Source organism: Tiliqua scincoides, chromosome 4 (genome assembly GCF_035046505.1).
Source record: "Tiliqua scincoides isolate rTilSci1 chromosome 4, rTilSci1.hap2, whole genome shotgun sequence".
NCBI classification, from domain to species: Eukaryota; Metazoa; Chordata; class Lepidosauria; order Squamata; family Scincidae; genus Tiliqua; species Tiliqua scincoides.
Window position 1 is genome coordinate 157227839 of NC_089824.1, and position 12361 is coordinate 157240199.

A 12361-nucleotide genomic window follows, 5' to 3' on the forward strand; every position below is an offset into this window, starting at 1 on the left:
TTAATTTTTATTTATTTATTACAGATACGGGGCAAAGATGTGGGATAAACTTGGGTATGGGGTTACACAGGTTAGACAACACAACAGGATATTTGGCCATTGGGTCACAAAATGCATTTTAAAACAAAGTTTAAACATCAAAATAAAACTAGCTGTGAACTTATCCATATTAATCATCACTGCATATGGCATTAAAATGCTTAACATAATCTACTCAATCTATAATTATTCAATACTATCTATCCAGTCATAAAGGTTTCCAATATATTCTTACTTTATCTAAATCTTTCTTTCATTCTTCCTGTTAATACATCCGTTTCTGCAATTTCATAAATCTTATCTATTAATTTTTCAGTGTTAGGAATATCTGTAGATTTCCATAGTTGTGCATATAGTATTCTTGCTGCTGTGTTGATCTGTATAATAATATATTTCTTTTGTAAGTCTTTAATTTCGGACATTTATATTCAGGAGGAATATTTCCAGTTTGAATGGTATTACAACATTAAATATCTGTTTAAAAATTTTTTGTATCATTTTCCAATATATCTTAGCTTTTTCACAAGTCACATATGATAAAAAGTACCTTCAATCTGGTTACATTTCCAACACTTATTTGATAAACCTGGGTACATTTTTGCTATTTTATCTGGAGTCAGATGCCATCTGTAAAACCTTTTTTATATATTCTCTTTAAAAGAAACCGCTATAGTTAATTTAATATTTAAATTCCAAATTTGATTCCAATCATCAATTGAAATATTATATCCAAAGTTTTTTGCCCATAACACCACTGAGTCTTTCACTACTTCATCTTCCATCTTTATCTCAAGAAGAAAATTGTACATTTTCTTGATATATTTCCCATCAATCAAGAATATTTTATCAAATATCTTCTTCATAGATGCCTATTTTGAAATCTTCTTGTATTCTTGATCTTATTTGTAATTCATGCCACCAGTCCAGACTTATTCCTCTCTCTTCCAGAGTCTATTTGCTTAGAAGCTCTCCTTTGATATTTAACAGTTCGCTTTATGTTCTATTCTGATCTTTTTTAATCCAATTTGGTTTAGCTGCTGTTTCTAATGGTCTTATTCATCTGGTCTTATCCATCTGTTTCTATTTGTCTTATCCATCCATCCATCATAAAGTTTATGATATACTTTATATATCTTATTTGTTCCCATCCTTGCAGTAAAGATCTTAAAATATGTTGTCTAAAATATCCATTTTTTTTACTTTATCATAGAAAAGAAAGGCATACCAGCCTATTTGTAAATCATGTGCTTCTAATATTACTGCTTTTGAATTCGGCATGGTTCCCCAATTTTTTATCCACCAAGGCTGCTGCTTGATAATATAACTCCCAATCTGGTAATCCAAAACCAGCTGTTCTCTTATTGTCTTGCAATAATTTCAGTCTTATTCTCAATTTCTTCACCTGCCAAATGAATTTTGTAGTAATTTTATTAAGTTCATCAAAAAGTGCCCTTTAAATAGAGAGGAGATGTTATGGTTGAATTCTATGCAAAAATCCGTACTTTCTGTTGGTTTCTCTCTGAATATAAGAACGCTGTTTGTGGTAGCTGATATGGATTTGGTTTTTCATTAACTGAACCCCAAATCTCAGATTTCTTAATATGCTTGTTCATTTTGCTAATTCCTCTGATGTTAGGAATGTTTTATAACTTTATTTTTTTACCTCCTCCTCCAGGGTGAAGCCACTTCACTATATTTCCTGGTTGGTTGGACATGAAGGCAAAGGCAGTGTTTTGTCATATCTTAGAAAAAAGTATGTTTTCTGATAGTTAATGGTATTGTCAATCAGCAAGTATGAACAAGGAAAAAATTGAATTGTATAATTTACGTAATTACCATGTATAAGGGGTGTATTTTGTTTTCATTAGCCTTCTGGAATGCAATCTATTGAGAAGTGTGTAAGCAGAAAAATGTCAACTTGAATGACAAATTGCCATTAGTTTAGATTTTATTTTAGAAGACTGTGTATTGAGCAGCACAAACACTTAAGTGATACTTAACATTAGACTCTACCATGCTTATTCCTAGTGTATATTGTGATTCCATCATGTGAGGAGATTGATTCTACTCATGTAAACTTGATAGTTCTCAGTCCACATGCTCCAGATAAATATAGTCTTTGTGAATATAGATCTGGATAAAATTGCTAGTCACTGCTCTGGGTTTGCAACAAACCCAGATAATATTTCAACTGTTGTGCATATCACAGTACAAGTAGTAAATATTCTTGCAACCAGTCCGAAAGTATATTAGAAATCTGTGTGAATGTTTCTCACTTCATCAGCTTGTTAAATTATTTTGTAATAATATATTAATATTTTCTGACAGATTCTGGGCTCTTGCATTATATGGAGGAAATGGTGAGACAGGATTTGAGCAAAACTCCACATACTCAGTCTTCAGTATATGTGTGACTCTGACAGATGAAGGTTACAAGCATTTCTATGAGGTAAATTAGCAGCTTGCTAATTTAAAATTTTCATTATTTTTGTTCCCTCAAAATGTCAAAAAACAGAAGCTTTTGTCTGTCCCTTTTACAGGTTGCTCATGTAGTATTTCAGTATTTGAAGATGTTGCAGAAAACAGGACCAGACCAAAGGTAATTAGAACATTGAAGTTTGACCCTAGTGAACCACAGTTGTTACTAAGCTTTTCTCCTTTTAATTTCTGTATTTGAGTTGGAAATAGGGAATGGCTGTTGAAAGGGGTAGAGGAACTGTAAGTCACCCTAAAAAGGCAAAGCTTGGAAGGAAAAGAAGTGCCTGAAAATTCCAAAATGAATGTAGTGAGACAGAGGAATATTCTTCTATATCCTAGTTCCAGACTTTCTACGTACATTTTTAATTGCTGGAAATAGTGTTCAGTTCTTGACAAATATGGCTGCTTAATGAGAGCATTATTTCATTACCCACAGAATATGGGAGGAGATCCAGAAGATTGAAGCTAATGAATTTCATTACCAAGAACAGGTATTTAGTTTATCATACTTCTTGAAATATGTCAACATGAAGTTTTCATACTGTTTGTACATGACTTACCCTTACCCATGCTCTAGCCTGGTGAAGTTTAGGTGTTATAGATTTAAATGGCAGTTTCATACTGACATTTACACATTGGTCATTGGGTAAAAAATGTAGTTTGATCCAATGCCTTGGGTGTTTCCCTGGTTTTTTTTGCTCTGCTCTCCCTAATTTAAGATTACCTCAATAAATTAGTTTATTGGCATAATGAATTTGCATACAATACCTGACATTTTCCCACAATTTGCTATCCTGGCCCATCCCTATCATATTAAAATCAAATATCATAACAGAAATTCAACAATTAGAAACCACCGTTAAGGTTATCAGCTTTATATACTTGGCCACCACCTCTGATAACTCCACATCCACACTTCTAATATAACAAATTTTGTCCTGGTCATTCCATTCCAGAGGGAGTGGCCAGGATTGGGATTAGATAGTATGACCGTAAATCCTGATACAATGGGCAATAGAATAACATGGTGGAGTGATTCCACACTTCTCAGCTCACAAGAGCAGAGTCTCTCCTCAGCTGGCAACCTTTTGAATCTGCTGAACAACAATTCCGACGGGATGAAGTTACACCTAAATAAGGGTAAAAGCCCTTCACTCTTGGGGACATTCCAAAAGATGTAGGTACTTGGGCCTCCTGCCAAATGTGACTGGAAGCTGAAAATAAAGTGGGGAGCAAACTTTAGAAGCATTACCATACAGGTCTTGCTGTTCTATATCAAAAAGCCTTACTTTCAAGGTTGTAAAGGCCTGATCTAAAGTCATCAAACCTAAGAAGTCAAGTGCAAGCCCCATAGAATGTATCTTCTTACTCAGTAGGGCTAATGCTGGAGGAGGTACTGAGTCCGATAGGAGACTCCAGAGTAGGCTAGCCTGATTCATCTGGAAATGCACTCTCAACCAAAATCTGAAAACCTTTAGCCAAGCCAGGGTCTCCAGTGTAAAATGATCCAACTCAAGACAGAGGGTCGTATATGCTACACATCCTGGGACACCAAAAATTGTCCCAGATGTCGCCTGATCCCTCTCACCTACACCATTAAAAGCCAACATTCAAATAGGAATCCCATATAAAAGCTGTGAGATGGTTTTTGCATTCAAGGCCAATAGCGCAGCCAGAACATAGGAGTTACCCTGATATAGTAAAAGTGCATGATGGCCTGTGCTGTGACCTTGGGTGGGTTTACCACTTTATGGTGTTGACTCATGAGTATTTAAAATGACAATAAATGCCCAGATATTTGAACTCCATCACCTGTTCTATTTTGTTCCCTTTAAAGGACCAAGAGAATGGTTTCCGGAATTTACCAAATATGACTATCTTTGATAGATCATAATTCAATTGCAGCTTATTTTTGATTAAAAAATCTTTACAGCTAATTATCAGACATTTCAAATCTGTTCTCGTATAATAAGACCATGTCATTCACATATAAAAGCAGTGTAACATGTAAAGATCCTAATTTGGGACATAATAGGCATCAACACTTTTCAGCTATTGAGCAAAATGATTTATAAATAAATTGTACAGGGTAGGAGCAAGGGTGAAGCCTTGTTTAACTCCTTTTAAAATTGGGATTGGCTCGCATAATTCGCTTCTCTGATAGACTCTTACTTGACAGCTTGTACCGGATTATAACTTCCTGATCAAGGTAAGGAGTCTTTTATTCATTCCAAGTAAGTTTGTCCCACAGAGTGACTGTCTGTGTCAAAGACTGATTTCAAATCCAGGAAGACCACAAGCAAATGAACCTTGGCCTATAATATCTGTTTATTGATAAGATGAGAAAGGACCAGACAATGGTCTAAAATAATTTATCTTTCCTAAATCCTTCTTGTTCTGGTCCCAAAACATCATTTCCACTGATCCAGTCAGTCCGTCTGTACATTAGAGGCTTAGTATACAACTTCCCAACTACTGATAAAAGACTGATGGGTCTGTAACTGCCTGGAGATTTACTATCACCCGTTTAGTAAATTGGGACTATAACCTTGGACCATGCAATGGGCATAAGGCCCAATTTGTCAACTGTTGTGAACAACTGAGCAAGAAGTGGAGCTCATGAGACATGAAAACTGCACCCTGGAGGGAGAAAACTGATTGTTTGAATCTACTTTTAAGATCAACTAAAAGAACAGTTAAGCAAAAGTTCAAATGATCAGTAAGCTAAACTGAATTGCTTATTTACAGACTGATCCAGTTGAGTATGTGGAAAGCCTTTGTGAAAATATGCAGTTATATCCAAAGGAGGATATTCTGACAGGAGACCAGCTTCTCTTTGAATACAAACCAGAGGTAAGTGAACTTGCTTGACCTTGTTATATGACATTAAGGAGGTCTTAGAACTTGGATCACAGTGAAATCCATTTCAAAGCCACAGATTCCACTAGCTAGGGTTCTGGTTTTACAGTCCTTCATACCCCATGTTTTCAAAATGAAGTAGCGAAACAAAGTCTGTAGTTTTGTATGAGTAAGATACATTTGAATCTTTTTTCTTTAACAGATCATTGCTGAGGCTCTTAATCAACTGTGTCCCCAGCAAGCCAATCTTATTCTGTTATCTGCTGCCCATGAAGGCCAGTGTCATCTGAAGGAGAGGTGGTTTGGCACACAATATAGTGTTGAAGGTAAAATAATCAACATGATTTATATAGTGCTTTCTGAGTGCTACCCTGATGTTGCCATTAAAACAATCCTGTAACATAAGCAGGTTATTCCATCTGGAAACTGAAACTGAGAGGGCTTGCCTTGTGCCACTTAGCAAGTTCATAACAGAGGCAAGATGTGAATTGAAAAAGTTCTGATTGGCAGCTCATTGTCTTAGCTACTAAAGCAACTTTGAGTCTTCTGAAGTAGCTTTGGTTGCAAAAAGAGGCTATTAAAGGAGTGGGATTGGATGTGGTATGCATTATTAAGAATTATACAGGTATACAGCTTTTCAAAAAGATCACACAATGGTTTACTTAGCAAAATAAATGGTTCCTTGCCTCAAGGGCTCACAATCTATAAAGATGCCGAAGAAATACCTGCAAACAGCCACTAGAAAAGATCCTATGCTAGGTGAATAGGGACAGTTTTACTGGAATGGGGTTGAAATCTACATCTTGTCTTCCTGAGAGTTGTTGGGTCCCTGATTATAGGACTTGGGGAATGTCTATGCAGTAGGGTTTTATAGTTTCCAAAAGGCCATGTTCTAATCTTGTAAACTCCTTAAATTGGGAGGGAGGAATAGGTAGTCTGCTCTTGCCTCTTGGAACAGGGTGAGTGAAGGCACTGGAGTCTTATCAGTACAGATTTCTACAGCTAGATGTAACATCTTACCAGGTGCAGTTTTACCAAGTTTGTCTACTTCTAGTAGCCTAATGTTATGCTCATTCATGTGCACAGATGTTGATAATTCCTGGAGTAATATGTGGGCCAGTGATTTCCCGTTAAATTCGGACTTGCACCTGCCTGAAGAAAACAAATATATTGGTGAGTGAGACATGGCTTTGTGGATACCTAGCTCAGAGCTGAATATGGGTTGGGTTCCTTTCTGTAAATGTGATTAAAACAAATAGTTCAATTAAAAAATTAAGAAAAGACATACTCTTTTTTGGGGGGTAAAATAAAGATTATGTCTTTGTTTTATGTCTTTTACCCTCTATGAAGGGTAAAAGAGAAAATGCTCTTTACTGTAATGCCAGAAGAGAATGGATCAGATTATTAGGTTCGAGTTCTAATATGTTGTATTCCAAGCAATTAGGGAGAATTACAGCAGAAACTTGGGGGGTTGTATAAAACCAATCACCAACAGATCTGATGTGACTGCTGTGCTAGTTAGACCCTTATGCAAGTGCTTGGATATTTTGAGCCTCCTGATCAGTGTAGTAACTTGTAGAGTTTAAGGTCACAATCCTAACCAACATTCCAGCACTGAGGTAAGGGCAATGCAGCTCTAAGGTAAGGGTACAAACATTCCCTTACCTTGAGGAGCCTTCCGTCACTGCCACCCAACTGCAGGATGTAGCACACGCACCGTTAGCACAACTGTGTCAGTGCTAGAAAGTTGATTAGGATTTAGGCCTAAGTCTCACTTCTACATAGCTGTACACTTCTGCTGATTGGGTTGTGAAGCATACTAACTCTATTTCTTCTCTGACTAGCAACTGATTTTGCTCTGAAGGCCCCTGACTGCCCACAGACAGAATATCCAGTCAGCATCATGAATACCGAGCAAGGTTCATTGTGGTTCAAGAAGGATGATAAATTCAAAATCCCCAAAGGTAACCTCTTCATATGTGTGTCTATAAACTTACTAAGTGCCCAAGCCTAACTGTGTGCTATACCGATGGAATGTATGTTCTGCTGGTGCAGTGTGGCTTGTGGCAGTCGCAGATGTGTCTCTGCTGGAGAGTGCAGCATGGTTGCCTCGGAGAGTGGCAAGCAGCTAGGTTTGTGTGATGCTAGAGGCGCACCACCTCTGGTAAGTGTGTTCAGGGGCCAGGAGGAAGGTAGGTAGCGGGAGGAACAGGACAGGAGCTGGGTGGAACAGGGTGGCAACGGGGGCAAGAGGAGGATAGATTGGGCCCAGGAAAGGAGTGGGTTTGGCGGCAGTGATGCCCACTGAATCCTGACCCCCTTCCTGGTCCTGATCCACCTTTACAGGTCAATGTGGACTTGTGCCAACTATATCGCTGGCTCAGGTCCACGTTGACCCACCAGGCGCTCAGGGGCTTACCTGGGCCATGGGAGCAAATGTTCCTTTACTCTGAGGAGGCCACCCAAGGCTGAAACTGTCCTGCAGGATTTAGCAGAGGCCATGTTGGCTCTGCTGAATCGCTGTTTGGGGAATTATGGTGGCTTGGGCTGTAATACATTTCTATCCTTTAAAATAGTGTACATTCCAAACAGCACGAAATTTCTAGTTGGTTCTTCTCATGCAATTTATTTTGCAGTTACTTAAGCAAATACTCATATACCTTTATACTGGTTTCTTACAGTAGGTCAACATACAAGATAGTTTTGGGCACATATTGTGCCTGCCAGCATTAGTGATTTTTCAGAACATTTAGTAATGAGATGGCTGTGAATTTAAATCACCTCTCCATACTCATTTTAGAAAATTGATCTTTAAAATGTTGTATAAAACCAATCACCACCAGATCTGCTCAACAGATCTGAAGTGACTGCCATGCTAGTTAGACCCTTATGCAAGTGCTTGGATATTTTGAGCCTCCTGATCAGTGTAGTAACTTGCAGAGTTTAAGGTCACAATCCTAACCAACATTCCAGCACTGAGGTAAGGGCAATGCAGCTCTAAGGTAAGGGTACAAACATTCCCTTACCTTGAGGAGCCTTCCGTCACTGCCACCCAACTGCAGGATGTAGCACACGCACCGTTAGCACAACTGTGTCAGTGCTGGAAAGTTGATTAGGATTTAGGCCTAAGTCTCACTTCTACATAGCTGTACACTTCTTCTGCTGATTGGGTTGTGAAGCATACTAACTCTATTTCCTTTGTATTTGTTTTTGTATTTAAAAATATGCAAGTGAAACTAGCCTTCAGACCAAGTCAGTCAGCATCTTGGCAGCATAAAGCAGCAAGTTGCTTCTGTTTACATAATGGGGCTATTCCTATTCTTAGGAAATGAAGACTTGGAACATTTCAGATAGCATGTAAACATTGTATTTTGGCTTCATGTATTTCTAACTCTACTGAAGTTGCCACTTTTATGACTTTGGCAATGTGTACAATTGATTTGAGGAAGGTTGTGTTCTTCATATGGCGTTTTGCTCAACCAGGAAGTGGTAGGATAGCTAACTCAGCCTTCCTCTATTGCAGTGGTTCCGAACTTTCTTTTGGGATGCTAACCCCTTAAGGAGGTTAGTGACCTGATGGCACTTCTGGGTTTCTCTGCTGCTGCTGCCATTACCAACTGCATGTAAGTAAAAAAGCACTATTTGGTGGTAGCAGTGGCAATGAAACCCAGAAGTGACATTCGAATGGCACTGTAGGTCCCGAGTTGGGTCACTACCCTCCTTAAGGGGATAGCATCCCAAAAGAAGGTTGGGAACGTCTGCCCTGGGGAGTCGAGACCTACAGGTTGGGAAACAGTGCTCTATTGGGTTGGAAACCCTGTTTCTCTCAGCAGCTTATAGACACCCATCCTCTATTAATGTTACAGGATACATCTTGCCAATCAAGACTTAAAAAAAAAGGTCCTTCTTGCATAACCAGTCTTTCTCTTTGAATGTATAAATGAATTACATCTAGCTAGACGTTCATTCCCCATTGTATTTAAAACAAGGTTGGGAATTGTGAATCTGAAAGTCTCAGAAAGAAACAGCTGTCTGAAGAAACTCTCTGCTGTTATTGCTCATTATAACTATTTCTTTCAGCTTATATCCGTTTTCATCTCATCTCACCACTGATCCAGCAGTCTGCCGAGAAGTAAGGGTTACAGTCTTTTTTCTGTTCTTGGGTTAGCTTTATTTTTCTGCAGCAGAAATGTTTTAATTGCATTGCGGTACTGCAGTTTGTCAGGTCATTGGGGAAAGGCCTATGTTATTTCTCTTGTCCACAGCTCTTAGGAATGATGTTACTGCTGAAAAAAATTGTGGTAGTAGGTGGTGTTAGTAAGTGGTAATCATGATATTTCGTATGCCATGCCATGTATTCAAATTGCCTTGTGTCAAGCTCTAGTATATACTATAATGCAGATTGTTTAAAAAGGACTGGTACAGAATGTAAATGATTTAGGGAAATGAAATCTTTGCTATTTTGAGAAACGGTGTGGTTTCAGTGAATATTATTGTGTAAAAGTCTTATGTACAATCTTACCTTTTATTCTCCACCATTACAAATCACTCTGTGCAGCGTGGTGCTTTTTGATACATTTGTGAACATCCTTGCGCACAACCTTGCTGAACCTGCATATGAAGCAGATGTTGCTCAGTTGGAATATAAATTGGTAGCGGGAGAGCATGGATTGATCATTCGTGTGAAAGGATTCAATCACAAGCTACCTGTAAGCATTTTAGCTCTTTGATTCCTTCTGAAAAAAATGATCTGGCTCTGTCAAATTGCTCTAGGAAACCAGAGTTTAATTTTCTGTTCTAGCTGCTGTTTCAACTTCTCATTGACCACTTGGCTGACTTCAGTTTTACTCCAGAAGTTTTTGAGATGATAACTGAACAGCTGAAAAAGACTTACTTCAATATCCTCATCAAACCAGAGACACTGGCCAAGTAAGTGTTTTGGGTCCATGAAACAACAAAGAATCACTGACCTGAGAGAGCAGACTGTAGTTACAGGCATATAAAGTTATACAACGCCTGCTAACTGGGTAAGAGGCACTCTTTCAAGTGGGTGCTCCTCTTTTTAGCAGGGGGAGAGTAACTAGCCCACCTCACCGCAGCAGTGTCTTTTCTAGTGGCTGTCTGCTGGTGTTCTTTTGCATCTTTTTAGATTATGAGCCCTTTTGGGACAGGGAGCCATTAGTTATTTGATTTTTTCTCTGTAAACAGCTTTGTGAACTTTAGTTGAAAAGCGGTATATAAATACTGTTAATAAGAAAGTAGGTACAGTTGTATAAAGTTATGGAAATGTGCTTACTTTTAGTCTAATTGCAGTGTTCTTGTACTGCTGAAGAATAATATATTTGGCAATGAATTTAGTGATGAGGGAGTAGGAGAGTTGTGGGTCTATGTTTGGGGGTGGGGTGAAGACGGAACTGAGAGGGAATATGTGAGGTGTCAGTGTTTAGACTCTTGTGCACTGAAAGCTGCACTTGTTCTTACATAAGTTTTTCCATTTCATAACTGGGTGCAATCCAGAATGCAAGAGCTAGAAATGTTGTTTGTCAAGATCCAGTATGCAGATGTATGTGCATTCCTGATAGTAGGACCCATCTCTGTAAAACATGTCATGGCAATACTTTCTTTGATGTTTTTCTCAATGACATATCTTATGTTACATTTATCACTTGTACATGCAAATATGAAGAGGTTCTGTTTTGTATGTACGAGTATAAGGGATGGCTGTGCTCCAGAAAGCTTTGTGACCTGCTTTATTGTGTGCATTGAACTTTTAAATTTCCTCTTTTCTCCAGACCAAACTGAAGACTCCTAGACTATATGATTGTCTTTTTTGAAAGAGGTGGAATATGGGTGATATCTCAAAAGCCATTTGCAATGCAGTGCAGTTGAAAGAGAACATCTTTAGAATCTTTAGAACATCTTCAGAAGATGATATCCCATACTAGTAGGAGGTTGTAGCAGAATTACAATCTATCAGTAAAGTAGGTTCCATAGTAGAAGCCAAAATGAGGTGGAGAAAGGAAGGCAAGTCAAGTATTGGTGCAGCTTGCTTCCCCTCACCCAACATATAGAGCCATAAATCCCCCCCAAGTTGTTGCTTTGGGGACAGTATAGATTTGAGCACTTGGCTATCCTTTGAAGTGAATGTAGGGGGAAGAGAGAGTTGGACTCAGAACAGTGTACTGCTTTGTGATCTTAGACAGTGCGAAGTAAAGATCTGTCTTATTTTTAACTCCCCCAAAATTACAGTATACTCAGTCAGGTGTTATGTAATAGTAGGGTCCTGACAAAATTCACATCAGGGGGGCAATGCCCCCCCCAAACCATTGCATTGTAGAATTGAGACTGCTTAGAGGCCAAGTCCCCCCACTTTTAAATCGGGGGAGGCCCCTCAGGCTCCCTTTGCCATCACAGAGAAATTTGTGGGCAAGGGTTTCCTTCTAGTCTCCAACCTAAATCTGAGATGCCCCTGCTCTTGTTGGTTTATGTAAAAGTATCTGTTAGTGTTTCATTTTTATGGAGTTAAATGTGTGACAGATCACTGCTGTAAGGCGTGTACTGTGCATTTGGGGGAAAAAAGGAGAGTTAAGATTTGAACATTCACATTGGATACATATGCAATTGTACACTCCAAATGCAATTTTGTACACACAATTTGTACAAAAAAATATTTTTTTAACTGGGTTTAGGCATATAGGAGGAACTTTGAAGTCAACCTGTTTTCAGTTAGCATGCGTTCATCTTTTTTTTTTTTCTTTGACCATAGAGATATACGTCTCCTTATACTGGAGCATGGCAGATGGTCTATGATCAACAAATATGAGACACTCATGAAGAACCTCTCTATAGATTCACTATCATTATTTGTGAAGGCTTTCAAATCTCAGCTCTTTGCAGAGGGTCTCGTCCAAGGAAATTTCACCTGCAGTGTGAGTACAAATCAGATCAGCCTGTTATGCCTCTGTGAATGAGCCTGTGTCTTCTG

The 12361-nt window shown here is 38.5% G+C and overlaps 1 protein-coding gene across 1 annotated transcript in view; it reads left to right on the forward strand.

The window, feature by feature from the left end:
* Window positions 1–12361, forward strand: part of NRDC (nardilysin convertase) — a 50913-nt gene that overhangs the window by 22347 nt on the left and 16205 nt on the right. Inside the window, exons 11-22 of the mRNA XM_066623837.1 lie at window positions 1715–1792; window positions 2368–2488; window positions 2580–2638; window positions 2954–3008; window positions 5266–5370; window positions 5579–5702; window positions 6463–6549; window positions 7221–7340; window positions 9457–9508; window positions 9935–10085; window positions 10178–10305; window positions 12143–12305. Coding sequence (XP_066479934.1) covers window positions 1715–1792; window positions 2368–2488; window positions 2580–2638; window positions 2954–3008; window positions 5266–5370; window positions 5579–5702; window positions 6463–6549; window positions 7221–7340; window positions 9457–9508; window positions 9935–10085; window positions 10178–10305; window positions 12143–12305 — 1243 coding nt within the window. The remainder of the gene's footprint in view (window positions 1–1714; window positions 1793–2367; window positions 2489–2579; window positions 2639–2953; window positions 3009–5265; window positions 5371–5578; window positions 5703–6462; window positions 6550–7220; window positions 7341–9456; window positions 9509–9934; window positions 10086–10177; window positions 10306–12142; window positions 12306–12361) is intronic.